The following is a 27,870-nucleotide window of genomic DNA, read 5'->3' as shown; positions in this document are numbered from 1 at the left end:
TGTATTCTGTAATGAAACCCCCATGTCAATGGCCACCATTCCCTATTTAGCCATTCCACAAAGTTGAGTTCTGATTCTGTCATTTATACATGGAGATAATCCCTGATATGTTCATGAGTGCTTGCATTTGCACAAAAGACAATCCAAGTAATCAGAAACTGTGTTGATAAGTTCAAAATACTTGTGAGCAATAAATCAAGCATGTTAAAAGTTTCATCTAGTTTTCATTCATTTCCTTTTTTCATACATTTGAACTAATAGTCTGCCTCTACTCTGCAGTTATTTAAATAACAAATAGTATTTTTAGAATTTGACTACAGTGCTGATACATGGTACATTTCGTTTGTAGATTTCTAATTCCAAACATTACTAAGTAAACAGGGTCTTACATACAGACTGTATTTAAAAAACACACACAAGTCTGAGCAGTTTCCCAGTCTACTCAAGGTGCTTTAACAAGTTTCTGAGAGAATAGCTGCATCTGTCATCTATTCATTTTGTCTTTTCATCGTCATATATTGTTAGAAAGATGTGTAAATAAAACATCCAGCCATTAGGAAAACTGATATTTAAGTATAAGCTGTATGTTGTACATCTGAGTTAATGTATTTTTTGTCTTGTCTCACATCATCACTGCCTGTGGAAGAGCTCCCTAGAGATGAGTCCATATCCTTGAACATTTAAGGTATGTTTCCCCTGCCTTACCCTCTGTAGCAAAGGGCATAAAGTTTGTTCCCTTTACAAGAACTGAGTTCTGTAATTCTGTGATAAGACAGGACCAAGAGTGGGACTCCCTCACATGCCCGGTTTCAGTAGCAGCTGGAAATTTGTCCATCCATAAGCATCACTCCACAGTTCCAGCTGTGAGTCAATACTGGGCAGACTTAAAATAACACTTCTGCTCATGGAGAGCATTCTCAATCCTGCCATTCCACGTGACACAAAAAGGGGAAAATCTAGAACACTTCAGCCCACACTAATATGTAGCCTAAGTGGCACTGACAAATCCTACACTGAAATCATTACAAAAGTTTCTTGAATCTTTCAGTTCTCTGTAGATTTATAAGAGTTAACTTTGTTACTTCGTGTGGGTATTAGTATCACTTTATGTTATGATCAGGGAGACTGGATGTTTTAGGCATTTACATCCATGACGCTGAAGAAAGCCAAGGCAGTGATCCCAGCAGTAAGTAATGTGCCAGCTAGTGGAAACCTCCGCTCCACACAAAGGAATGGAATTACTCAGTCCCTGCCTACAGAATCATCTCCAGTGTCCATACAAAAGCTGTTTACTGCAGATGATTTTTTTTTAATACCTTAAAAGGAAAACGCAAGGTAGAACTCACAGAAATTATTTTGAATATTCGTAATAAACTACTTGGAGAATTGTCCTGCTTCACAAACACTCCCGATAGCCATACACTGTCCTGACTGAATGCTCACACCCTGTAGCTGTGCAACACAGAAGTTACTATTATGTATTTCAGTGTAGGGCCATTGCCCAAAGCCTGTCCACTTACACGCGTAGCTACCAGCTTTATACACTTCATGTCGACCCCGTACTGGAAACACGGATCTCACTCTGACTAGAAGTTCCCCGCTGAGCCACGGAGCTAATGAGCCTCGCACAGGCCTCCTCACACTACGGCAGACGGGAAGGCGAATCCCGCCTGATTCCCAGGGCAGGAGCGCGTCCCCGCCTCCCTCTGCGGCCGCGGCTGTCCCGGAGCGCCGCCCGCGGCGGGCCCGGCGGGGCTGCCCGCAGTAAAGATGGCGGCGGCGCGGCCTCGGCGCTCCCGGCCGTGGCAAGGGAAACGGGAAGCGCCGCCCTCAGCAAAGATGGCGGCGGCAGGAGCCGGTGTGTGCCAGGCGAGGGTCAGCACCGTGACGACTTTCACTTCCGGGTGAGCGCCAGCAGGCGCCATATTGTCTTGTCCGTGAAGACGAGAAGCGATAGCGGGGGCAGCGCGGCCGCGGAGCGGCGGCACCGGGAGGCGAGGGAGCGCGTAAGTAGCGGGGCGGGCTGCGCACGCCAGCGCTCCCGGGGGGCCGGCGGGTGTCGCTGACCCGGTCTTCCCCTTCGCTCCGAGCCGAACCGGGAGGGCGCCGCGCGCCGCGGTGGCGGCGGCAGCTGCTCTCCGAGAGCGAGGAACCGGCGACGCCGCCAGCGGAAACCGGCGGCCGAACGAGAAGGGACGAGCCGACAGCCGCTCGCCCTCCCCCGCCGCCCGTCCGAGGTGGGGGAGCGGCGCGCCGCGCATGCGCGGCGAGGGCGCGGGGGGGCTGGCGGGGACCCCCGGGACCCCCCGTCCTGCGCCGGCCCCCCCGGAGGGGTCCCCGTGGGCACGGGCCCGGGGCCGGCACTGCGCATGTCCCGGGGCCGCCCCGCGCCGCTGCCGCCGCTCCGGCGGGGCCGAGAGGGGCCGGTGCCCAGCGCACCACCTCGCGGGGCCGCCGATCCCGGGATGCGGGATCCCGGGCCGGGGAGCCGCCGGCTGCCGGGGAAACAGCGCCCGCGTTCCGCCGGGCGGAGCGTCTTCTTGGTTTAGCCGGTAGCCTGGTTAGCGAAGCAACATGTGCGCTGGGATTTGGTAGTTGGCTGTGTCAGCAGCTTGGCTCCTGCGGATGAAATGTATTTGTGGGATATTTGTGCTGTTTCATGGGTTTCGTGGCCGTTCCTATGAATTCGTTCCACTGGAGGGCTCCAGAGAACTGAAATTCACACAGCGGCGTTTGTAAGATACCTGGACCAGTAGCTTGGCAAGCGCAGGGTGTTTTTAAATGGATCCTCAAACAGATGATGGGTTTGAAAGCCTTTTTGCTTTCAGCACTTATCCCTGCAGGTTCTCCATACTTCATTAGACAATCCCACAAACTTGTTGAAGTGAATTTTAATGGGATGTACTAGGCTTTACAGTTACGGGTAGAGACACAAAAGTGGTCTGAGGGCTGGAACCCCTCCTCTGTGGAGACAGAAGACACAAGTAGTGTGGCAAAGTGGCAAAGGCAAGGAGAGCTGGAGTTGTTCAGCCTGGAAAAGAGAAGGCTCTGGGGAGGCCTCATTGCAGCCTTTCAGTACCTAAAGGATATGAAAGGTACTTTCCTATATGAAAAAGATGGTAAAAGACTTGTTACCAGGAGGTGTGTCCCTCTGGATGAGGGGCAACCGTTTTAAACTGAAGTATAGATTTAGACTGAACATAAGGAAGAATTTTTTTATGATAAGGGTGGAGAAACAGTGGAACAGGTTTCCCAGGAAGGTGCACTACTGGAAATGTCCAAGATCAGGTTGGACTGAACTTTCAGCAGCGTCATTTCATGCAAGATGTTGGATGAGATGGTCTTCAAAGGTCCCTTCCAACCCAAACCATTGGATAATTCTGTGATGTGCCAGCCGAAATTTGCTAAGTTTCTGTAACAAGTGATTATGCAGAGCATTCAGCCACCTTGGTTGCTTATTTCTTCTCTTACAGTTACACCTGTAAATGTTTTCAAGCAAACAATCTGTTGGAAGGTGTGGGATACAGGAAACAAGTCTTTCCCTAGAGACTTTGTTTTAAAGCAGAGCCAGCCACCCTTCAGAAAGGGGGAATGGTGGTCTTCAAAGCCTAAAGCATGTCTACCAGCAGCCAGTGTTCTAACATCATTCTATTTTTCAAAGACAGAGTTATGGATACCAGTGCAGTCCAGCTGAATACCTGCGCTGTTGGTAGGAGTAAGAAACCTCTTTTTGGAGTCCAGCTGCACTAAAGATGGCTCTTGTGGGGGTGACAGATGCTGCAGGAGCCCTGACTGTGGAACAGAGGGGAACTGAAAGTCTCGGCTTTATCCGGGGACAAGTCTCTAGGATTGCTGACAAACCAGCTCCTGGTTCTTAATTTTTTTGGTGCAGCAGCAAACCTTGTGTCATCTCTGCTATTATGCCATGACAAGACTTCCTTTGTACTGTCTTTGTCCCATATGACATACAAACTCCTGCTCTGCTAAGAATGCTCTCTATACTTTGGGCGCAGAGGTGTTGTAGGGCTTAAGAGTCCACAAATTTAGCACAGTTCCACAATTTTTTAGTAGTTAACTCACCTTAAAGGCTGTAGTGGTAGAGTGGAGTCATAACCATGTTTCATTTTTAGTTAGCTGCAGGATTATGCAAAGATACAATTTGAACAGGAGTGTCCAGTCTCACTTTTTTTCATGACTGAGGTAATGGTGATTCTAAGTCTGCTTTTGGTGACAAATAATATTTTGGGTAGGTGTTACTAAAGTGTTCTTACTTTTCATCACTAGTTAATCCCTTAGTAAGTGTTAAGTGTATTTATCGGTGAGGGTAATATGTGCTCATGACTACCGAGGAGTAGTTGTTTATTTTGTTATTGGTACTCTTAATTTTTGTGCAGAGCATGTTCACTGAAGAGGAAGTTGCAGAGGGACCATTCACTTCAGAAAAAAGATAATGCTGTGTTACAGGACTAATTGAAAATCTTGAATCAGGACTTTCAGTGGAATGATAAGTGAAAAAAAACAAAAAAATCATTGTACTTTTTTTTCCCCCCTAAACCCAGTAGAGTTTTGACTTAGAATGCCTAAGTTATGATAATGTTTCTGTGGTAGTAAATGTTCGAGCAGTGATTTTGGTACTTTATGATAATCAAGTCATGTGTTTGTCTTTATGTCTTAGAAATACAAAAACCAAGTAAATGGTACCTGGATGCCAATATCTGGTCCTTTTGCTCTTTTAAAAAGGAGTTGTGTTCAGCTCACTGGATATGTGGATTTAAGTTTGAAATGACAGACCTTGGAAGCTGTACTGCTGGAGTGACTCACTGAAGAATATTTCTCAGTACTTTTTAATTTTTCTTTTAGTTTTATTTATTTTATTTTTTTTATTTGACCTTTGTTCATGCTGCTTCATCTTGTCAGCATTGTAAATATTAGTCGGACATACTGATGTGTGAACCAGGTTCTGGAAAACTTCATGGATACTGAGCAAGCTGTTTTCATCTGTTCTATTTCTGATTCTGTATTTTGGATCTTGGTTACACATTTGAAAAGCCTCTATTTTTTAGTCTGAGAAGGAACAGTTCTGATGTTAAAACATGCAGTGGAGCAAATTTTAGTGATACACAGCTATAAGGGAACTGGAAGATTCTGCATGTTTTTTGACTTGACGTCATGCTGACAGATCCCAGCAGGCACATGGGTATAGCTTCTGGCTCTCAGGAGGAGAAAAGATGGATAGTAAGCTGGGCATTAAATACCAGGAACAACTTAGGGTGGTGCCCTACGTGATGTATGTCTTCAGCCAAGTGAAAGTGTAATGGTTGAAACAGCGTAGCAGGCGAGACAGTTACTTTAATTTTTTCTGATTTATTGCAGACTTAAATCATGCCATAAACATTTGATTTGCCAATCAACAGCTAAGTATAATGTAGTAGTAAATAGTAATTCTTTCACGTAAAATCAAAGCTGGTATGTTTTTGTCTGAGTGATGGTATGCATTTGTTCTGACTCTGAGTGAATGTGTCTGCAGCCCCTCTGTAGTAATTTGCAGGGTTTGTTCCTATGTGAGTGCACAGGATACAGCACTTTTCCAGACTTCCACATCTTTTTAACTGTAGAAGTGTTCTGACTTTCCTGGGTCTCCTATGCTAAGACCACCAGCTGATGATAATTCTTGTGACACCCTTTCTCCATTAGTTTTTTCTGCTTCATAGGGGAGCTCCTTTGGGTATGCAAAGCTGGTTTTTATTTGCAGTTCTCTTCGGTTGCACCTCTTATGTACAAATTGTTACAGAAAAGTATCTTTCATTCCAGTGACATAGTCATGGAAGAAGTGCTCAGTTTACATTTCCTTCCAGTTTGGAGTATTTTGAAGTAGATAGCTTTGGAGTTTGTAGAATATGTGGCTATTATTGACTTTGGATTCCAACTTGGTTGGGTATTGATAATACCATGGATGAGCTGCTCTTTCCAATTCTTTGGGAGTACTATGTGAACTGTTGGTGTTGTATCCACTAGAGTATTTATCCACTAGTCCTTCCAACCTCATCAGTGATGTCCTTGCTACTATGGCCCTGTTTAAGCAATAGTATAGTGGGAGGAAAGGGAGGGAGGAAACAGCTCTCCAGCATCACTTGTTCAGCTTGAACTCTTGGAGGTATTGGCCTTATTCCTGTCTTTCTACTAACTTTGGTCCTGGTGGGGTGAATGTAGGATTAGATTTATCCTGCTTGCAACTGGACAGTTCCACAAAATTCATCATGGGAAACTCATCATCAGCTTTCAGTCACTGTGCTAAAATTTCACAGACAATGCCAGCTACCTTGAATGAATGAAAGGTAAAAGCCTTACATTAGAATAACGCGTCCACATGAAAGATCAAGAAATCAGGCTATTGCTTTCAAGGAGCTCTGCTCCTGAAACATCTCCATTTTCCTTTAGGTTCACCTTCAGAGTCTAAATATGAGATAAAGAAACTGCCCACAGAGTATGTGATGCTTTTGAGATCCTTCTCAATATGTGACATGGATGAGTTCTGTAGCCCAGGTTCTACAAAGAGCATCAGAGATTAATGTGCCTTTGCTGCTTGCATTGTCTTGAACTCAACACCAAAAGATTACCTAGCTAATGACACTGATAATTTAATGATTATAATTTGTTTCAAAACCAGTAACTGCAGTTTGTTACAGACCAGGACTCCTTCCTCTTGGGGTCTTTCCCATCAGCCATGTAGACCTAAATGTAGTAAAAAAGTCATGGCTGCACTGTCAGGTTATCTTAGAGAATGTGGAACATCTGTCTAGCTTTTTTTTGTTGTTTGGTTTTTGCCAAGATACCTGACCTGTGAACAGAGTGCAAAAGAGTGTGTTGTCTTTAAACCTTGGAAGACAAAGCTGTGTAGGGATTCTCCAGGTATGCATGATGGCCTGCTCTTTCAGCTTCCTTGTTTATTTAGATGGTGGACATTTCTTTGCTAAATGCAATGCCAGTTTGGACTGCCTGCAAGACAAGATCTTTAGTCACCAGAAGAACTCCTGCAGCTGTGTAGCTGTGTTGAGAGTTCAGTATGCAAGTAAAAGTTGTCAGGCCATCTTGTGTCATATATTGACCTGGTCTTCAGGAATGATGAGTAGCATGATCAGAAAGGTGATGCAGCAGCCTCCCCTCAGTATCAGAAGACTCTTGATTATTGGCTGAGGGATCTGTGGGTTCCAGAACCATTAGTCCGCCTGTCTACAGCATTGACTAAACCACACCACCAGACTGTGCCCCTAAAAATCAGGTCCAATACTGATACTGATGTTGGATGCAGGAGTTCCCAACCTTGGTCTCTTCAGTTCATGACATGGCAGAAGGTGTGTGCCACTCTCCTTCTAGTTATAGCATGACTCCCAGCATGTCTCAACATGTCTCCTGATTTCTTGGAGTTGAGATAGTCTAGGTTCTAACAAATACTTGATTTCATATTCCAAAGATTACTTTTTTTCTCATTTCTAAGATATTTCACTTTCCTGAATTTCATGGCAAGCCATTCAGAATCTCTGTATCTGCTGCAGAAGCTGCTGAGCTGTGAGGTGTTCTGCATAGTTAGGATGGTGTGTAACATTCTTATGGGGAAGAAGCAATTGTCAGAATGATGGGAATTACTTAGAAGGAGCAAGAAAGTGTGTGCAAGATGCACTCATCAGGACAGCTTGGTATGGTTAGTTATGTTCCTGATGCTTTTCTGGAGCTGAGCTAAGTTCCTTGGTCTCTGTGCTTCTTGTCTGGCACTAGCTGCATGAATTGGAGCAATTCCTTTCATGCATTAGCTGTATTAAATTTTGTGTGGGGACAGATCTTGCTTATCTTTCCAGGGGGAGTTTCTTGATATTTTTAAGTTCTGCTGCAGCCAATGTCATAAGGCATTTAAGGAAGATACTATCTCCAGGATGACAAGTAGGCTTTGTCTTTTGACATTCCCAGGACTGAGCCTTTTCTCCCTAAGACTGCTCTTCTTCCTTGTTGAGAGGTCAGAACACAGCTCTGCAGGAGTGCTGTTGAACTGGTAATGGATTTTGGGTTACACTGTCCATCTGCTGAGGTAGGGCTGTCCAAGGAAGCTGAGGAAACCTGTTGGTGCTCAAGTTCTGTTGGTGGCCTTGTCTAAAAGATCGTCCCATCTTTGACATCAAGGGTCTTCACTGAGCACTGTGCCATTGGTGAATTCTCAGGAAACCATGCTCTCCTTGACAGAGTATATTCCTCTTGGTGTGGAAATATGGAATTTGCTTCAAGATAGCTGTGTTTTGTGGGAAGTGCTTTGGGGAGTCTCCCAGAGTTAAAGATGAGCTTGTGAATTGTCACTCAAGATAGTTTACTGGTAAGTACCTTCCAGATGTGTGCCCTTCAGTGTGTGCTATATCTGGACAATATCTTATTATGCTTACAGGAAGGTTGAAGGAGATGCCTTTTTTCCCTGTAAGAACAGGTTAACATCGAGGTGTAATTTGTAGTTGGGATGCATGTTACAATCAAGGAGGGCAGTGGAAAGGTGCCTTTAAAAATGTGTTCTTTGTCTTTACCCAAAGAAAAGTTAGTTTAAGTAGAGTGGTAGAGAGTTTGACACCACATTTAAATGTTTCTGAGTGCTATTGGCTCTCAGAGGTTGATGGTGATTAAGGTAAGTCCTATCTGTGTTGCTGTCTCAGCTTTTATCATCAGCAGAGGAGCCCTCACTAGCAATCCTATCAAGGTGGCACATTTTCATACCAGTAATTTGCTTTAATAAAATTCTAGCAGATTTCAAAGGTCCAGCCTTTGAATAGAAATTTAATTTAAAAAGAAAAAAATCCAACAAATGAAAGAAAATATTTCAGAACGTGTTTGCTCTTAAGAACTCCAGCAGGATTTTGAGATAATGTGAACTTCCCATAGTCTGTTAAATACGTGTAACTGAAATGAAATGTGAGTTGATGGGGTGTTTTGCTCATGTGACTGTGCTTCTGCATAAAACAAAAAGAATCCTGAATTGGCTTCTGTTTCTTCATTGGTAAACAGATTTTTAATAGATTCAGGTTCCTGTTCTGTGATCTGACATCAGGGAACAACTCTTGAAGCACCAATAAATGTTCTTTTGTTTACTTGTGTGTGTGCTAGGGAGAGAGGACAGAAAAAAAGGCTATGTCCAACTGAATTGGAGGGTAGAACAGCTAAGTAAAAGAACCTTAACCCTAAGGAGGGGTAGTATCTGCATTTTCCTGTGTGAGTAGGTGCCTCTAAAATGGATCCATTCTTTGAACCTATTCCTTTTCAAAACTGTTATATGCACTAGTGATGTCAGAATCAGGGTGTCTTAATGACTGCTCAGTTGAGGCTCCTCTGTTACTAAGTGTCTTGCTAACATTTGAACTGAGTTAATTTGAGGCAGTGTTCATCTCCTTCCCGTCCAACTTCAGTAGGAAATAAAGCTTGTTTCTGTGATTTGGATGTTCTGCCGTGTATTTGGCCTTGGGTCACTGATGGGAAATAGAGCTGTCCATTGCATTAGGTGAAGCCTCTTTCTTTCAGGTGATGCCGATTTGGGAACTTGTAAGAAATAAAAAGTTGTTTATTATTTGTGTGGCAGCATCGTTAGCTTTGTCAGTGTAGATTTTAGTTAGTGGGAGAGGACTTCAAGTCTCTTTCCTCCGTTATTAATTACTACTTCTGTCTCAGGTTGTTTCTTGTCAAATGCATTAGTACAAGAGGTTCCAGTTGTTTCAAGCCTTTAAGTTACTGGTTTGGTGGGTTAGAAGCATTGTCCTTGATTTTGGGTTCGTTTCCTCCTCCCCTGCCTTGGTATTGGAGGTGAATACCTTGCAGTAATTTTAGAATTATTGCGAACTAGTTACATTTTCTCCACTGTCTTTTGTGAGTTCTTTGTGAAGTAGTTTGTGCCCTTTTCTGTTTATGGCCTGAGGTTCAAAAAGCGTTGCTTTGGTAACTCTCACATCTGGTTTGTTTGTTACTGTATGATTTGACTTGATCTGTTTTTATTTTTGACACCTTTAAAATATCATCACTAGGAAGGAAACTGTCAGTGATGTCTGTTGGAAAGTCCTTGCATACTCAGTAAAGTTTCACAAGCAGAATACAAAGTTACATTGTCTTTATGTAAAAAGGGTAATATCAAATAAGTGCTTGTTTTAGTTACCTTTTAGAACATGTCTGTTGCAAATTAAGAGCTAAAACCAGGGGAGTTTGCCTCTGAAACTTAAAAGCAGATGAAACTATTAGACACTGCAGTGCTTAGCAGAACAGTTTTTGAAGGCAATGAACCATCTTTAAATACCTGTAGCCACTCTGTAGTAGATGAAAAAAAATTATATCAAGTACCTTTTTCATGTTTACCTTGTACCAGTTGGTGAAAACTTGGAGAAAATGCAGGAAAATCAGTGGAGAACTAAAAGGCAGGGGTGTCTGTTTCGCAGAAAATGACAGTGTCCTGCTCTTCCAGGTCACGACGGAGAGAGAGGCTCTAGAACTAACCTCTTCTGTTCAGTGGCTCTGAGCCACACATTAGTCTTCAATGCTAAAAATTTTGAATACATATGACCTGCTCTTTTAGCCTGTTTATGTTAAGATTACTTCTATAAACATTTTCGAGTGAGAATTTTATTCCTTCCATATCCAATTCCTGTTTCTATAAAGCAAACATTGCTCAATAAGGAAGATGAGTTGAAATAAACACAACATAGTTTTGGACAGTTTTCACATCATATTTGAAAAAGGGCTTCTGCATGTACAACTGCATAAAATAAGTGATGTCATTGCCTAAGTGTTTGTGTAGTACATATTTCTGATTAGTGAAGAATGTTTTTACACTTAATTTGGTAATAAATCTGTGTACTTGAGAGCCAGCATATTTTATAGTTGCCGACCTATGAAAATCAATATTTCTTCAGGAAAACCATAGAAATAAAAATGCAATATAGAATCGAAAGCTTTCAAATACATTTCACAAACTAAAATTAGCTGTTTCAAATAGCAGTGATTTAATATTAGTTTACTTGGAGTGGCAGAAATTGAATTTATCAAATGTTGAAGTTCTTTAGGGTTTTACACTGTTTTTGCTGTCTTGTCATAACGTTGTGCATCAAAATAGAAACCAGCTCCATGCCTTGACCTATTGCTTTGCACTTCCCCACCTGATTTCTCTCCCCAGAATAGCAGTAGTAAGGTGAGATAATCTCTCTAGGGCAAGTTGAAGACTGGGCCATATTATGTTGCAGAGCAGTGGATAAGCAGCTATGTATGCTAACAACTAAAACCCAGCTGTGCTTTTAATTCTGGCCCTGCAGCAGCTGGCACTGAGTGAAAGCCTCTGACCTTCCAAACTAGACTGGACACGTCCTGACTGCCTGTGGGGTCTCAGGTCCATGCTGACACCTGAGATGTGCTTGGAAGCACCTCGAGTGTGAGGTGGCCTGGGTCAGTGCTGTTCTCTAACGGGAAACATGGTGGGATCCTTCAGCACCACTTTCTGTAGGAGTGTGGACTTGGCCTCGGTGTCCCAGGGTATATCACTGCTGACGGGGCAGCCAGGAGGTGAATGAGGGCTGCTGCTGTCTGAGGTCACTGCCTGTCTGCTTTATCCTTTGGTCACTATTTCAGATGCCATTTGGTACAAGCTGCGAGGTAATACATCTTTCCCACAAGATTTATTTGAATACCTTGTAAAACAATAAGGCAGTTACTGTCTTGAGGGCAGGTTTTAGTGAGATGTGGAGGCATTTGTTGCCTTAGACCTTGTTAATGTTCTAAACAAGTGCTTCAGTTTGTCCATAGGGAGGACCAAGGCCTGAGAGTCAAGAAAAAGAAGTGGCCATAGAAAAGTGGACAAAGACTACTAAGTGTCAATTTCAATTGAGAAATAGATATATAATTGTGTCAGCTGGAACATGCTTAAAAAATATGGAATACTGAAGATTTTAGGACAGAGGTAGAGCCAGTCCAGTAAAAATAAATCTCATCTAATCCTATCACATAAAAGCTGTGTGTAGGAGGTTCTAATTTAGTTACATTTGTAGAAGTGGTCTTAATATTGTTACACTTTGATAAGAGAAATTGGGTTTTAACTGTTTAAATATTTTTTGCATTGTTATATGCAGAGCTGTCTTATAAATTTTTATTAATTATAAATTATTAGTGAAAAAAATAAGCCTTTTGCTGAGTTTATTTTAGTGTAATTCCCCAAACTTGTTGCAACATGTTATATATTGAGCTGAAAAAGGGCTACCAGAATTAGTGAAATCCCTGTGTATTATTGCTAGTGGGATTTAACAGCTAGAAACAAAGGGAGAGGCACCATGAGGTTGTGAAGTAGTCTTGAACCCCAATTCTTATAACTTTTAAGATGTAAACAAGTTTATTTTAACATTTGAAAAAATTTTTTTCTGGATGGAAAAATGAACTGAGGGAAGGAAGAAACATTTACTTACCTTTTTCTTACTTCAGGGTGCAAATAGTATTTGCAGTTGCTTCCTCATACTTTGTGTATGAAACATGTGTCTATGAATACCTGGAGAGCTAGTCTAAGAGATCAGATAAAATGTTCCTTTAAGTGCATTAGTAGCCACCTGTACACTCAACTGGTGTAAAAAAGTTAATTTCTTAGGTACAGATAAAAATGTGAAAGAAGGAGTGACATTTTCATTTAATAAAGGTTTTGATAGCATAAAAGTGTTCATGAAATGGTAAAAAGTCTCCTTACCTAGTTTTGCAAGAAAAGATAGTGAAACTAATGAAGTGTTAGGTAGGTTTTGCCCAATACTCCCCCTGCTGCCAAAGTTGATTCGGTCTTGTTTAAGGCCCCCACCCCAGGCATTTGCAACTGAATGTTTCAGAGCCACATGTGTAATTTTTGTACAGTGTTGACAGTAAGAGTTTGAGACAGTAAGTCTCAAAACAAAGGCAATCTACAGTTTTTCAGATAAAATATTTAATTTGACGGAGGTATGCAAAATACAAGCTTATGTTCATCTCTGTATGGCCCAGTGCCCCTGATGGTGAGTGCAGCTCTTTGTGTGTTGCACTTTGGTAGAGTGATGCTCTCTCCCTATGCAGTCATGCAGTTCCCAGTGTGAGCGGGCGAGCACAAGGTGCCTTTGGGGGCAGGTTCCACTCCAGCAGCTCTGTCCATGTGCCGAGAGCAGGCTCTGGCTGAGGGGTGTGTGTGTTCTGCTCCCTCAGAGCCACTGGGGTTGGTCCTGGCTGGCCACCCAAGTGGCACTGGCTGCTTTGAACTGGTTTGCTCTGAAGCAGAGAGGCTCTATTCATCTATTCTGTATTGCACTTGGCTGTGAGCCACGACTGGGTCCTGTGTGCTGCTCCTGTGACCTCAGGGAATGAATTTTTCTCTTTAAGTTTGGAGTGTTTGAAGCAACCGACACGCTTGATGTTTTAATAGTGTGAACTCATGGATTGTACGTTAAATTCCATGAGGATATATGTTCGTTGAGTAGAAAGCCTGTTGAGAAGTTCCTAACAGATTGGGTAGGACAGTGGGGGTCACAGTGCATTCCTACCCACACTGGTGTTTGTGAACAGCTTTTGGAGTGAAGTGTTCCCAAAACTCAGCCTGGTGTTTGTCTTTGGAGGAGCTGTATGGAGCAATGCAGGTGCCTGTTCTCAGGCCTTCCATGTGTAGCAGGTTGAGGGTGTGCTGGAGGTACGAATGACTGGAAGGAATTGGTGTGCCATTGTGAGCAGACCTGCCTGCACTGCTGAGCCTCATCAAACCCACACAGAGCTGGCCCTGGAGCTTCACTCTGAGAAGGCTGGGGAGCACTGCTGCCTGCCATCTGGATCTAGGGCTGCTGCTGCCTGCTCAGTGAGGATGCATACGGCACGGCAAAAAGTGTTTCTCATGATTTTAAGGGACGATGTGGTAATGGTGTGGTCATATTTATTTTTCTTTCTCAGATTTGAAGGTATATGTTACTTAGAAATGAAAATGAGTCTGTACAATGCACAGCATGCATGTGGGCACTGTCTTGTACATGTGCAGTTCTGTGCAATCATTAACAATGTGTTTTACCATTTGGTGACTTTTGTCTTGCATAACAGCCTTGCATGACACTTGTTTAGAGAAATACACATCTTCTCCCTAAGAAGCAGGCAAAGATACCAGTCATGCCTTCTATATTTTGACTTGCTTTATTTATTGACTTGCATTTATTGCCAGATGAGATCTTGTCGTACGAACTTGTCATATCTCTCCTTGAACGTCATTTGATAGTTAATTTCTTTGTGAACATACAGAGAGAGCATACTAGACTCCTGAAATCTTACAGTAATATTTCAGATATTACTCTAAAGGATGAACCATTTCCTCCAGCTTAAAATACTAAGCCAGCATTGCTTCAGCTTGCTTTGCAAGGCTTAACTATATCTGCAGTTATGTAAGTTTCAGTTATTTGATATTTCATGGGCATCTATTTAAACATACAACTATTATTTTTAGTTGAAATATAGACTATATAAAGACTTAAAAGATGTGGGATCAAGGTGGACAACCTTGGCAGCAATGGCCATTGAACCAACAGCAGTGGATGCAGTCATTTCAACACCAGCAAGATCCAAGTAAGTATATAGAAAGCTTTATGGATTAATTCTTTTTATGTGTTGTCATTTAAATTTTTGAATCTTCATAACAGAGTATGACTCATAGTTACCTTCGTAGCTGCTTTCAAGATAATACATTTATGATGCTTTTCTTACCTGGAAAACATGAAAAGCATACATTGGTTCCAAATGTTTTCACATGGTTAATAGATAATATGCAAATACAGGCAAGAAACCTGAGTTATCCTACACAAATTACCAACATTTTACCACCAGTCATACAGGTCAACATTTAGACCTCATTTACCAGATCTGTATCCCTGTCAGTTCTTTAGCCAAGCTAAATCCTTTGTTTGAGAGAATCTGCTTTTTTATTCAGTACCTGTGTGGCAGAAGTATTAATGCAGGTTATGTATACAGCAAAAACCTCATTGGAAGACTGATATGGTTCTTGATTTAGGTTACAGCAGTGATAATCTTGACCTCTTGTTTGGAATTTTTTTCCTCACCAAAACCACCAAATGCTTTAAGCAGTAGAACAGAATATATCTTAAATTGAGAATGAGGTACAATTCAAAATATCAAGAGAAATAGAGAAATGGATGAAGTGCAGATGTGTATTTAATACTAAGGCAAAGTGATCAGGCATACAGGTTTTACTGTCACTTTAATTTTTGTTAAATTCACTGGAGAGTTTTCCTGAGTTGATAATAATCAGAAGACATACTAGTGTTCTTATCTGAGAGTGCAATTTATTTATTTACTAGTAGGAATGGCAGTAAAGAAAAAAAAAAAAACTGTCAGAGAGAGAACTGTAACATAAAATATGGCAAGAGTTATACAAAGAATGTACATGGAATATTATTTTTCTAACTGTGTATCTTTTTGACTCTCAGATCTTAATGAATTTATAATTTAAAGATATGTATATTAATTTCTGATGTCAAAATTAGCTCACCTATGAAAAAAGTGCATTACTACCACACATTTAGTACTAATGTGAATGTAAAATAATCTGCCTTATGACATTTTGAGCATGTGCAGAGAAACTGTACTTCAGCAAGTCTGTACATTGACATTTGCTTTGTTTCTTTTACTGTACACTGTTAAATAAGTTTAAATGGTGCTCACAGTGCTTGCTAAAGGTAAATGTTGCCCGTTTATCTTGAGCAATAAGACACGTAATTGAGAAACAGTGTTAAACTTCAGACGTGTGAGTTCTAACCTTTTTAACTTCCTCTGTTTATTTTAGGCCAGATTGACTGGGCTGCATTAGCTCAAGCATGGATTGCTCAACGAGAAGCCTCAGGGCAACAGAATGTAGTGGAACAACAAGGAATGATGCCAAACGGACAGGATATTTCAGGAATAGAATCTGGTCCAAACAACCATAATAATTTTCAGGGGGATCCCAATTTCAACAGAATGTGGCAGCCGGGTTTGTTTCCCTTCCTGTTCATTCCTTTTTTTTCATGTTTCTTCATTTTATTCTTGTCAGACATTTTTTGATGTAAACATGCCCTGTCCCTCAGGCTTCAAAATGCAGAACTACCAGTTGACTTATTAATCACAGCTCCTACTTAGAGAGCTACTGTTGCCTCTCCTGTAGTGTAATACCTACTTCTGACATGAACCTGACATGTAAAATGAGTTCACAGTATAACTCGTGCTCGCTTTAGGTGTCTTAAAATCTTTAAAAAGGGAGATCAGCAAAATTCTGTATGAAAAATACGTTATGACATTTCATATACTTAGGATTTACCCGTTTTAACTTAGATATCTGATTGTCAGCCTTTTTCACTCATTGTAAGCTAAAGTTGATTGGATGCTTCTGTTAGTATCGATTGTTTTCAGTAATTTTTATTTTCCTCGAAACTTCATTTTTTCCAAAAATAATTTTCTTTTTAAGACTTAACAAGATACTACTGGAAATAAGAATGGGATAGAAACAGGTTATTTTCTGAAAGAATTTTTCTGAAATTGTTTTCTGAAAGCTGGGTTTTTTCTGAAATTGTTTTCTGAAAGCTGAGTTATGACACTATGCTATAATGCAATTTGAAGCATATGAACAAGATAGTTAGTAAGCATATGTGCATGTCTTCAGTTGTTTGGGAGAAAACTGCACTTCATGCTTGATTCTGTTAATGACTGAAAGAATAACACTCCCAGTTTTCACTGTCACTATCTAAATTTATTGAAATGCAACATTTAATGTAAGTAGGCTTAATATGTTATTGGTAGTACTTACACGTGCATAATAAAAGGGAGGTAGCCATCAGGTTTCATCTGCCTGCACTAGGCTACAAGTTACTGGAGGCACATGTAACAATTTTTAACTTTTCTATGTGGCAAAGTGTATTCTAGCTGTATTTCTGTAACATAAGTAGAAATTTTCACAGAAATAGAAAAGCTATGGTAACACTTTTTAGTTGCTACAGTAATGGATCCAATTATGATGCAGATGGAAAGGACAGTAAAAATTTAAAAAATGTACTAAAGGACTGGATGGAAGGTAGGAATTAACCTGAGAGGCTAGGTGCTAATTCTGTAGTTCTGTGGGAGTTATAAGGCAGCTCTGTCACGGTCTGTAAATATCCGTATAGTGCACATAAAATTTGCCCTTTTAAGGAGTCAGTCAAAAATTATGGCCACACGAGCTATTAAATCATTCCTTAGGTCCTTTTCACTCTGTCAGCCAGTTGCAACCTATGTTTGAGGGCTTATGACTATAGCTTATCCTAGGACCTCTGCTAGATATTGGGTAATCCAAGAAATCATCCATTATCAGGACTGCAGACTTTGGAGCACAGGTTTCAGTGGTACTGCTGCTTACAAAACCATTTTCTTTCCATAGCAGGTATTTCAAGTCTATTATGCAAAATAGTAAAATAGTTCCTTTATAGCCTTCAAAATTGACATAGAGAAGTAGGAGCAGGTTTTTAACAGTTTAAACAATTTGTAAGTCTTGCAGTGAACTCACTATCACTAGAAATTTATAAAAACCAATTTACAGGAGATCTGTGCCTGTCCAGTTCTGTTCCCCTAATGCATGTTTCAGTTCAGCTATGTCTATTTGTGTTTCCTTCAATTAGTTGAAGAAATTTTTGAGACAGTAGAATATAATCTGCAGATATGATGATTCTTCATTGCTTTACCATCTGTGATGCTTTGAGGAACCTTGTGATAAATACAAGAACACTGAGTGATTGGTGACTCATACAAATTATACTAACTTGGTATTGAATTGTATTCTGAATCCTAAACAGAATGGGGAATGCCTCACCAACCCCCTCACCCACCTCCAGATCAGCAGTGGATGACTCCAACCCCAGGTCAAATGGAAATTGTTCCTCCATCTGAAGACAGCAACAGTCAGGACAGTGGGGAATTTACTCCTGACAACAGGCATATGTTTAACCAGAACAATCACAACTTTGGGGGACCTCCTGATAACTTTGCAATGGGGCCAGTGAACCAGTTTGACTATCAGGTGAAACATATTTGTTGCTTTAATATTGTAGTCACGCAGAGTCCCTTCCATGGATGTGTTCCTCTAATCTCATCTAGCGGCGACTTTCATTCTTCAGTTCTGCAAACATCTACAGAATCTGTTATCTGCTAAGATGCATTTTAATCAAACACTTGACAGAAGAGACTTTAGAGTTCTCAGTTCTGTTCAAAGGCCAAAGAGTTTTATTTTTTCTACAGTAGTAATGAGAAATGGCTGTTGTCTCAGTATAAAAATGAATCACTGTGTTCCAGTATATAAATTAACATTATGCAGCTTTGTGTTAAAAAAAAAAGAAGAAAAGAGGAGAAAGAAAAAAAAAATAAAGTTCAGAGAGATTATGCTTAAATACGCTAGATAACATGTCACAGGAAACAGTCCTGTATTTGCAGGGAGATAGACTGGATGATCCATTGATCTTTTTCCGTATCTATCTACTGTGATTCTTTGAATAAACAATGGTATTTCTAAAAAAAAAAAAAATCCATATCCACTTTTTTCTTCATTCTGGCATATAAGTTGTACAGTACAATAAACACGTAGGTGGTTTTGTCACTAGTGATAGCAGGGCATATTGCACAGATCTTTAAACATGAACAAGTTTTGTATCTTCCCTCTATTTTCAGTATTTTTCTTTCAAAACTCCTGATATAAATGACAAACTATCTGTTTAAAGACCTACGTCTTGTTCATAAACAAGTACAAGGGAATATGGGCAGAATTTTTTTTTGTCTTCTAGGCTATTTTTATCTTCTAGATTATTTTGTCTCTTAAAAATTCACGTGTTCAACAGTATTGTTAAATAGGGTACCAATAATTTTTCAATACATGAGTTTATTATAATTTTTGTTTATTGTCATGGGACAAACTTAAAATTAACCTCTCTAAATACTACACAAAATTTGTTTCATAGTGAAGGAAAGAGAGATGCTGAACCTGAAATTGTAGTGGAGAATACTTTAGTACAAAGGACTTAACTATTCAGTAGAATATTTGATACTATACCCTTTTTTCTAAACACTCTCTTAAATAGTTTCATTAGGCATTTCTGGGCAGTAAATATTGAAATAAAAAACTCCTCATATATGCCTCAAGACTTAAGACTTTTGGATTTTATACAGATTGCCCAGAACCCAGAATCTGTACTAAAATTGCATATTTATCCATTTAATGATTTCATCAACCATATTAATAAGACCTGTGAAGGTTTACTGAAAAGTGCACAGTGCAAAATTCTTACGTAATAAAAGGCTGAACTTTAAATTTTTGTTCTCAGGCTGTAGTTAAAAGACTGCTAATATATCTAGCCTTTTGAATCTTAGTTTTGTACACTGTTTAACTGCATGCTCTGATGCTAAGCTGCCACGGAACTGAAGAAGATAGATTGTGATTATAGAGCTTAGTGTTTAGCACATTATGAAAAGAGGTTGGTTTGAAGCCCTTTCAAGTTTAAGTATCCCTGCTTAAGTCTTAAGTTTAGTCATTAAATATTTAATAGAAACTTGTTTCTTGAGGACCGCGGTAAAAGAAATTGAGAGATCTCAGTAGCATAGAAATCATGGATTCCTGCTTGCATGGATTTTTGTAGACCAACATGCTCACATGCTGCATTTAGTGTTACCATGTGAAGAAAAATAAACTGCATTACTCTTTCAGCATGGGGCTGCTTTTGGTCCACCTCAAGGTGGATTTCACCCACCTTATTGGCAGCCAGGACCACCAGGGCCACCAGGTCCTCCAGCACCTCCTGCACCTACTCAAAATCGAAGGGAAAGACCCTCGTTCAGAGATCGACAGCGTTCACCTATTGCGATGCCTGTGAAGCAGGAGCCTCCCCAGATTGGTACATGTTAACCACTCCTTAATGAAAAAATGTAAAAGCTGTGTTTTCTAAAGAATTGCAAGATTTGAAGACTTTTCCCTTTTTAATAGAAAGTAAAAGAGCAGGGAAAGAAAAAGCCATTATAAATGGTTTTTCCCCACAATCAGATGTGGGACTTTTTTGGATGGGGGTGGGGGGCTTATGTCTTTGTTTTGGCGATGTTTTTATTCCTCTTTTGGGAGGAAGGTTTTTTCATCTTGCAAAACTGTAAACCTTGCTTATGTAGATGCTGTGAAGCGTAGAACTCTACCTGCCTGGATTCGTGAGGGCCTGGAAAAGATGGAAAGAGAAAAACAGAAAAAATTGGAAAAAGAGAGAATGGAACAGCAACGTTCACAGATGTCTAAAAAAGAGAAAAAGGAAAGTGAGGAGGCTGAAGAAGGGGATGGCCCACGGTTACCTCAGAGAAGTAAATTTGTAAGTAGAAGGGTTTGGTTTTGCTCAGGTTTGTATTTCCTGAAAGGTATCAACTTTTTCGTCTCTTCAAAGGAGAGACTCTGTGTCCTGATTACCTCATTGGTTTTATTGTTTTAAGTAAGGTTAAGCTGCTGCCCTGTTGATAATTACTTGATGTTTTGAAATTTTAATGGCTAAAAGTATATAATTTGATCTGTAATAGCAAAGAAACAAGGATGAAATTGGACTTGTTTGTTGGTTTTTTTTTTTTAGGGTGTTGTGTTTTTTGGGTTTTTTTTTTTACCTTTTGGAACATACAGAGCCTTTGAAAGTCAGAATTCCAAATCAGCAGCTGAAAAAAATCAGATACCTGTATTTGCTAAACTGAGCCAGTTTAGGAAATCTTGCATTGCCTTCATTTTAGCAGTTATCTTGTTTGTAGTCCAAAGTACATGTCTGGCAGGGAACTGACAACTAAGTACTTCCTTAGCTTGTGTGGGTACAGGTGCCTGCATATTTTTAAGGAAGGGAGAAAATAAATTATTTTATGATAATTGTAATACAGATTTCAGTACAAAGTAAATGAAGCTGACTATTACAAATAGAAACTAAGGAGCTTGATATATAAGTTTTTCCTGAAATATATCATGCTGTTCTTGTAGGACAGTGATGAGGAAGATGAAGATGCTGAAAACACAGAAGCTGTAAGTGTTGGGAAAATCAGCAGGAGTCCATCCCCAGCTCCTCAAGAGGAGCAGAGTGAACCAGAAATGACAGAAGAAGAAAAGGAGTATCAAATGGTATTAATAATGTAGTTCTCACTAAGTCCTTCTGTTTAAATGCTCATGTTTTTCAGGCATATCAAAGTAAATCACTTTTCCTATGCCTGATACTGTCAGTAGAGGTACAGCATGCATTGTACAGTAAAGCAGGGTTATATTTGCATGTCTCTTCATAATGCTGTCTTTCTCATAGAAACAAGGATATTGGTTATATAACTCATATTTACCACAATAGTGAAAGACTGTAATAACTGTAATCTTTGCATTGATTTTTATTAATCCTATGATTTTTGCTTCACTTATCAAATTTCTGAGAACTTTTAGTGATTGAATGCACCCATTTCAAATCTGTGCTTTAACCTAGGTTCCTGTGAAAGGAAATTTAAGAAACGTATTCTTGCAGGGGGAAGTGCTACAACCCTGAATCCTAGATCAACAACAGTTCCACTGTGTCTGTGCAACCTTCATACTTTGAAATCTCAGTTAACTGATTCCTTGTTAATTAAGGCCCTGAATTCTACTAAGTTCGATTAATATATTTTTGTAGAGCATGTGTCCAGACATAAATGACTTGGAGAACTAGCTACCACCATTTCGATTTTTGTAAAAAATATGTAATAATAAGATGCTATATAAGTAACCTCTGATGATCTTTACAGGCAGCATACCAGTCAGAAGAGTGCTCTTTATTTTTTGAAAGAATAATTGGAATCACTCTAAGTACATTTCTGATTTACATATTCATTTGTTATATCATCTTAGGCATTAGGATCAGTGTCCTGGATAGCTGTGTGCAGTACACGCAGACACAGTTCACAGTCAAAACGGAAATTTTAAAGTTGTGAAATCAGGTCACATTTAAACAGCTTCAATCTTTTTTTTGTTTTTTAGTCGTGTCTCTTGAAAGAAGTCATTAAATAAAATGTGCAGGAGACCACTTCCATAGTCATCAAAGGAAGTGAAGCTGTGTGGATATAATTTGAATGCAGCATTTATTCAAGGTGTTTGGCCTTTAATTGTATTTGCAATTTTTTTCAGATGATGCTGACAAAAATGCTGCTGACAGAGATTCTCTTAGATGTCACAAATGAAGAAATCTATTATGTGGCCAAAGATGTTCACCGTAAAGCAACTAAAGGTATGCCGGGTTTGGGAGGTTTTTTTCTTTTGATTTTTTTCTGCAAAAATTCTGTATTTGCATGTCTTTAGAACATTTAACCTCCATAGTTCTCCCTCAAGAACAATTCCAGTATAATGCATCCAGCTTGGTAGAGTTCAAATCCAGTAATCATGTACTGTCGTCTTGTGCAGTGTATTGTGAGTTACTTGAGTTATTCCATTTTTTTCATACAATTCATTTCAGTTAAAATGGTACCTGTGTGTCAATGGCTCTTGAGTTGTAGCTGTTTCTTACTACTATCACCTTTATCTCAAAGCTGTTCAGAAGTGAAAAGAGATGAACTTTGAGTCCTCAATTAGTAATTAATTTGATTTTGCTATTAACATGTATTGTACTTACAGAACAGATTATTTTAACATAACAGTTAATCTAAGTATGTAACTACTGAAGTTGAAAATTATGTGCAGATGCTGTAACTTGGAAAGTGATTAATGAGTATATATTTGGGCTTTTTCTGTTCACAGTTAATTTGCAGTTAAATTATAAATCTTCATGGTCAGAAAATCTAGAAGTGGTTTTAAATGGATGATGCGTTTTTAATGTTTCTTCTCTCCCTCCAAAGAACAGCAATAGTAGTAGATTTAACAATACCATAGACTCATGACTATGAAATCGTGGCTATTTGTGTTAACATGTTGTTCCTGTTGTTGATGTGATACAAAGCTCCTGCAAAACAGCTGGCACAGTCCAGTGCACTGGCTTCCCTCACTGGACTCGGTAAGTATGTTCCTTATTTTTGAGAGGGCTTAAGGGGGAGTTTCACTTTTGCCTTGCATTTCTAGAAGTTGCATTTTGAAACTAGATTTTAACTGCCTGGGAGTATGGGTCACTTTCTGATAACATTATCATTATCAGCACCTTTGTTTGTTCCACAGGTGTTCCTACTGGTATATAAATGGGATAGTTGCTGGAGTAAAGGACTAGGCAGTGTGATTTAGTGTATGAGAATCTTGCCCTAATTTTGAAAAGACATAAAAATTTTAGATAAATTTTCTTTTCAAAGTATGATAGTTTCAGAAGCAGACTGCAGCCTTCAAAGAAAGGAATACTATTGCATACTTTTCTTCTGTTTTGATCCATGCAAACCAGAGGGGAAAATTGATAGAAGAGTAATGTGAAAATGTATAAATAAAGATATTATAATCTTTGTAATTACTATTTTATTGAAAAGCACAAAGGCTCCCATATCATATACTGCCAGAAACAACACAGGAAAGAGAGATTGAAATTCCAGCTTGAGACACAACTGCAAGAAATTTCTCTCAACATGACTTTTATCATCTAAAATGTACTGCAGCAGTGTCAGTGATCAGTTATGTGTTCATTACATGGAATACTGATGAATTAGATTGAATGTTTTCATCACAAGTATTCATGTTTCAAAACTCACTCAGTAAAGATCCTAAGGACCTCAGACTGAAAGAAATCCATGTCAGATGCTTAAATTGGCCTTATCTTTATCAGTCCAGTAGTTACCAATACTTCTGGGGGAGAAGAGAATCTGTTTCTATACCACCTCCACCTCCTGTCAAAGTGCAGTGTTTTCTAAATCATATGAAAAAATTGATATGGCATTCAGAATTTCTGTAGCCTTGGACTATGGAGGCAGCTGAAGTCATTTCAGAGATGTCTTCTGGGAAAGATCCCAGGCATTTTCTGTCCCATTGCTGATACAGAGGCAGGCACTGTTACAGTCTCCACAGGGAGCTTTTTTGCCTTTCCATACAATGGAAAAAAGTACCATGGTCACAGTGGTTGCTTGCTGAAAATAGACAAGCTGTTCCAGAAGGAGTAGAAGCAGACAGTGACCATCAATGCAGATACGGGGGCCTTGAACACACTGGCAAACAGCCCTGGCACTTACCAGACTAAAGTGACTTCTTCAGAGACGAGGAAGTGAAGGAAGGGCAATGTTACTCTCCTCTTTGCCTCACAGAAGTATTAAGAACAAAGCTTAATCTTTCCTCGTGATAGACTGGACTTTATGCACGCAGGTGGACTGGGTGGTTATGGATCAGGAGACAGTGAAGATGAGAGGAGTGACAGAGGCTCTGAATCATCTGATACTGATGATGAGGAATTACGGCACAGAATAAGGCAAAAACAGGAAGCATTTTGGAGAAAAGAGAGAGAACAGCAACTACTTCTAGAAAAACAGCTAGAAGGTAAATCATACAATGTCTTCTTACTGTGCCACTGTATATGGAGTTTACTATTTAGTGTATGTAAACTGATGGCAAAGAAACATGTTTTAAACAAAAAAACTTACTAAGCTAAATTTATAATTAATGTATTTTTAATTCAAACTTTAAAACCCCCCAAAACCCTGTGATTTACTTCTGCTTCTCCATACAAGGTAAGGTTTGTCCTTTCGTACAAATAATGTAGGCCAAAAGGGCAGCACGGTCACCCTGAAGAGCTGTCTAGAGATAGATGCAATGTTAAGAAGTTGTGAACCAAGTTCACAGGCTGGAGGAGAAGGTGCTGTTATGATAGAACTTAAAATTGTTGGGTTTCTCCTTTAACTTTTTATTTAAAGGTCTGAAAATAACACATATGGAGCCCTTAATAAAAGGCGGGACTAGCCAAACTTACGGTTTTCTTAATATTCTTGTCTCGGAGCGTTGGAAGATGTATGCATAACAGGATAGCCGTATGGAGAGTGGCTGAGTGGTGGCCTGTGACCTCTGTCTTCCTAGTGCAGGATATCAGTGTGGAGACATTTCCATGGGACTATTTGCAGAAATAAAAAACTGGAGTGTAAAGCAGCTGATTCTATACATCCAAAATACTGAAGAAAGCTAGTGCAGAGTCTCATTTGTAGCAGTGTTTTGGAAAGGCAGAAGATTTCAATTGGACAATATAGCATCTTCTAACATACACTGGCCTCTGGCTGTATTGCCCAATAAGTTGGGGACCAGCTGGAATTGTTTTCTGGGTTAAGTTTGACTATTAGGTGCCATTTGGACCACTCCGGGTTTCCGAATGCAGTTTTATTCCCTAAATTAACTCAGGAAATGATGGCCCACATCAAAAGGCCTTTTTTAGGCAAAAAATGTACGTCAGATTTTTTTTTGGGATTCGATTTAAAATGGGGAGGTAAAATTGGCAGTAATGCAAAGGATCCTGTGTTGAATAAAAATAATTTTATTTTGGAAACCTCTGGGAAATGCTCTGAGGGTCTCACTACATGAGAAATGCAACTTCTCAGACCAGACAGTAATCCTTGAACCCAGATGAATGGGGCTCAAAGAAAGGCAGAAAGCATCAGTACTTCCTGCTGTACTGATGAGGAGTCTTGTAGGAAGGAGAAAGGGAGAATCAGGTATGCAGGAAGGTTGCAGAAGGAAAAAGTCATGTGTGTAGATCAGTTTGAGAGTTCTGGTGTTCCAGGATATTTGTTTGAGAACTTCGTCTTAAACCACTAAAACATGAAGTAACATCAAGACTTCTAGAATGATTGGGCTCTACACTTTGTATAAACCAAGAGGACAACTTTTCTAGAAATTACAAGAAAAAAAAGTGGTTTGTTAAGTAGTCAGTATGGTGGCAGTGTTTTAATTATAAGTATTATGAGAGGTGCTTGCTTTTGTCAGTGTAATGGTGTGGAAATTACTGACATACTGCTCCAAATTAATTGCATTTTTTTCCTGGATACTTCTTTTTTTCAGAAGAAAAGCTACAAAATGAAAAAATTTCTAAAGAGATGAATGAATTTATCAACAAAGAACAAAACAGTAACTTAGCATCACAGGAGGCAAAAGAAATTGAAGCAGATATGGTTCATGAAAAGAAGAGATCTCCAAATGCAATTGCACCTGATGTAGAGCTCAAGAAAGAGGGTAAAGAGAGGACAGGAAGGAATGGGTCGAGAAGCTCTAGCAGTGGTAGCAGCAGCAGCAATAGCAGGAGCAGCAGCAGTAGCAGCACAGTATCCAGTTCATCATATAGCACTAGCTCAGGTAGTAGTCGTAGCACTTCACGCTCTTCTTCTCCCAAAAGGAAGAAGAGACACAGCCGCAGTAGGACGCCGTCACATAAAGTTAGGCGCAGTAGAAGCAGGAGTTACTCCCACAGAAACAGGAGAGAGAGGAGTAGGAGCAGGGAGAAAATAAGGGAAAGGAGAAGATCTAGTAGAAATCACAGTGCTGAAAGAGGGGAGAGGCGGAGAAATCGGAGTCCTTCGAGAGAGAGAAGCTGGGATAGACGTAGAAGCGGCAGCCGCTCAAGAGACCGGCGAGCCAACCGCGCGAGCCGCAGCAGGAGCAGGGACAGACGTAAAGCTGAAGACCAGCGTAGAAGCCCTACTGGAAATAGGCACAAACATAAAAGTGAGGGTAAAGATCAAGAAAGGAAGAAGGAGCAGGGTGGAGGTGTAGATAAAGACAAAAAAAAGAACAGAGAAAGGGAGAGAGATCAGGAAAAAAGAAAAGATAAGCCCAAAAAAGAGGAAAAAGAAAGTAAGTCTGGCAATCATGACGACAGTAGATTAAAAAGAAAAAGAGACAGCGAAAGAACTTTCTCTCGCAGTGATTCCATATGTGTGAAAATAATAAGACAGGATTCCAGACAAGAAAGCAAAAAAATTACTACCAAAGATAGCAAAAAACGATCAGGCTCTGAATCTAGTGCAAGGAGTAGTTCTGAATCACCAGGAAGTAGTAAAGAAAAGAAGGCTAAGAAATCGAAGCATATTCGGTCATGCTCCATGGAGAAATCTCAAAGGTCTGGTAAGAAGGCAAGCCGCAAACACAAGTCTAAGTCACGATCAAGGTAGTATACTTTTTAAGTATTTTGTCTGACTTTTAAAAAGTTTTTTTTTATATTCGTCTTCATGTGTACGGCATATGAACTTTTTAATAAAGTATGGTATTTATTAAACTTTTTGTCTTAGGCAAAAGTAACTTTGGAAAATCTTTAAAAAATATTAATTACTAAGCCTAAACTGTGTGTGGGTTTGGGGGTCTTTTATTTTTTCCGATTAACTTTTTCCCCCTTTTCCTTTATTTTTCAGATCAACAACTCCTCTTCATCGTAAACGCTGAGGAATTTATGGCACCAGTGCTATGACGTTTAAAAATTCCATGAGTTATAAAAGGCTTGTCTCATTATAGAGGCACATTGTGGCTATGTAGGTGAAACCAGAATCCTTTTTTTTATGTGTAAATAGGTGTATTTTTTCCAAATGCTGCTCAGAATTAAATACCTATTAGGATTTCTTTGTATTACATTTTTTCAAGAACGGTAGTGCTTACTAAGACTATAAAACAGGCCATTCTCTTTCAGCTGTAATGTTCTTAAAATTACTATTGAATGTACTGTGATGTCAATAAAGCTCTTTAGTTCATTTTTTGTTTAAAATTCTTGCACCTGAATTTTGTGGTAAATGGTAGATACTTAAAAAAAAGGAAAAAGGCAGCTTTTTTGGTATAACAGATTTTTAAAGTACTTGAAAAAGATTTAACGTGAAACACTTGTAATCCATGGACATGATGAGATTACTTTTTTGGGGGTGTGGAAGAACAGAGAAAAGACATCT

At 39.8% G+C, this 27,870-nt stretch overlaps 1 protein-coding gene across 2 annotated transcripts; it reads left to right on the top strand.

Moving 5' to 3' along the window:
- The first annotated feature begins 1,879 nt into the window (after positions 1-1,879).
- PNISR (PNN interacting serine and arginine rich protein) lies at positions 1,880-27,692 on the top strand. Of its 2 annotated transcripts, XM_066315175.1 has the most exons (12): positions 1,880-2,006; positions 14,483-14,601; positions 15,836-16,021; positions 17,850-18,073; positions 19,748-19,934; positions 20,200-20,390; positions 21,032-21,169; positions 22,190-22,289; positions 22,995-23,048; positions 24,326-24,496; positions 26,003-27,104; positions 27,346-27,692. In XM_066315175.1, the coding sequence occupies exons 2-12, from the start codon at positions 14,514-14,516 to the stop codon at positions 27,374-27,376; spliced, it is 2,472 nt and encodes an 823-aa protein (XP_066171272.1). In that variant the 5' UTR covers positions 1,880-2,006; positions 14,483-14,513; the 3' UTR covers positions 27,377-27,692. The 2 variants fall into 2 exon arrangements, with proteins under 2 accessions (XP_066171272.1, XP_066171273.1); XM_066315176.1 differs by lacking the exons at positions 22,995-23,048; positions 24,326-24,496; positions 26,003-27,104; positions 27,346-27,692 and adding an exon at positions 22,894-22,919 and having other exon boundaries at positions 1,882-2,006.
- Positions 27,693-27,870: the final 178 nt, after the last annotated feature.

This window comes from Sylvia atricapilla, chromosome 3 (assembly GCF_009819655.1).
Source record: "Sylvia atricapilla isolate bSylAtr1 chromosome 3, bSylAtr1.pri, whole genome shotgun sequence".
Lineage (NCBI taxonomy): Eukaryota > Metazoa > Chordata > Aves > Passeriformes > Sylviidae > Sylvia > Sylvia atricapilla.
Note: the sequence above shows the minus strand (reverse complement) of the source record. Positions and strands in the feature narration are given on the sequence as shown.

What these genes read in the sequence shown, in the direction of transcription:
- PNISR (XM_066315175.1), top strand. Translation starts at nt 14,514, where the DNA reads ATGTGGGATCAAGGTGGACAACCTTGGCAGCAATGGCCATTGAACCAA. An exon ending in TCAACACCAGCAAGATCCAA is followed by an intron (nt 14,602 to 15,835) that starts GTAAGTATATAG and finishes TGTTTATTTTAG; the next exon opens with GCCAGATTGACTGGGCTGCA. An exon ending in GGCTTCCCTCACTGGACTCG is followed by an intron (nt 23,049 to 24,325) that starts GTAAGTATGTTC and finishes TTATGCACGCAG; the next exon opens with GTGGACTGGGTGGTTATGGA.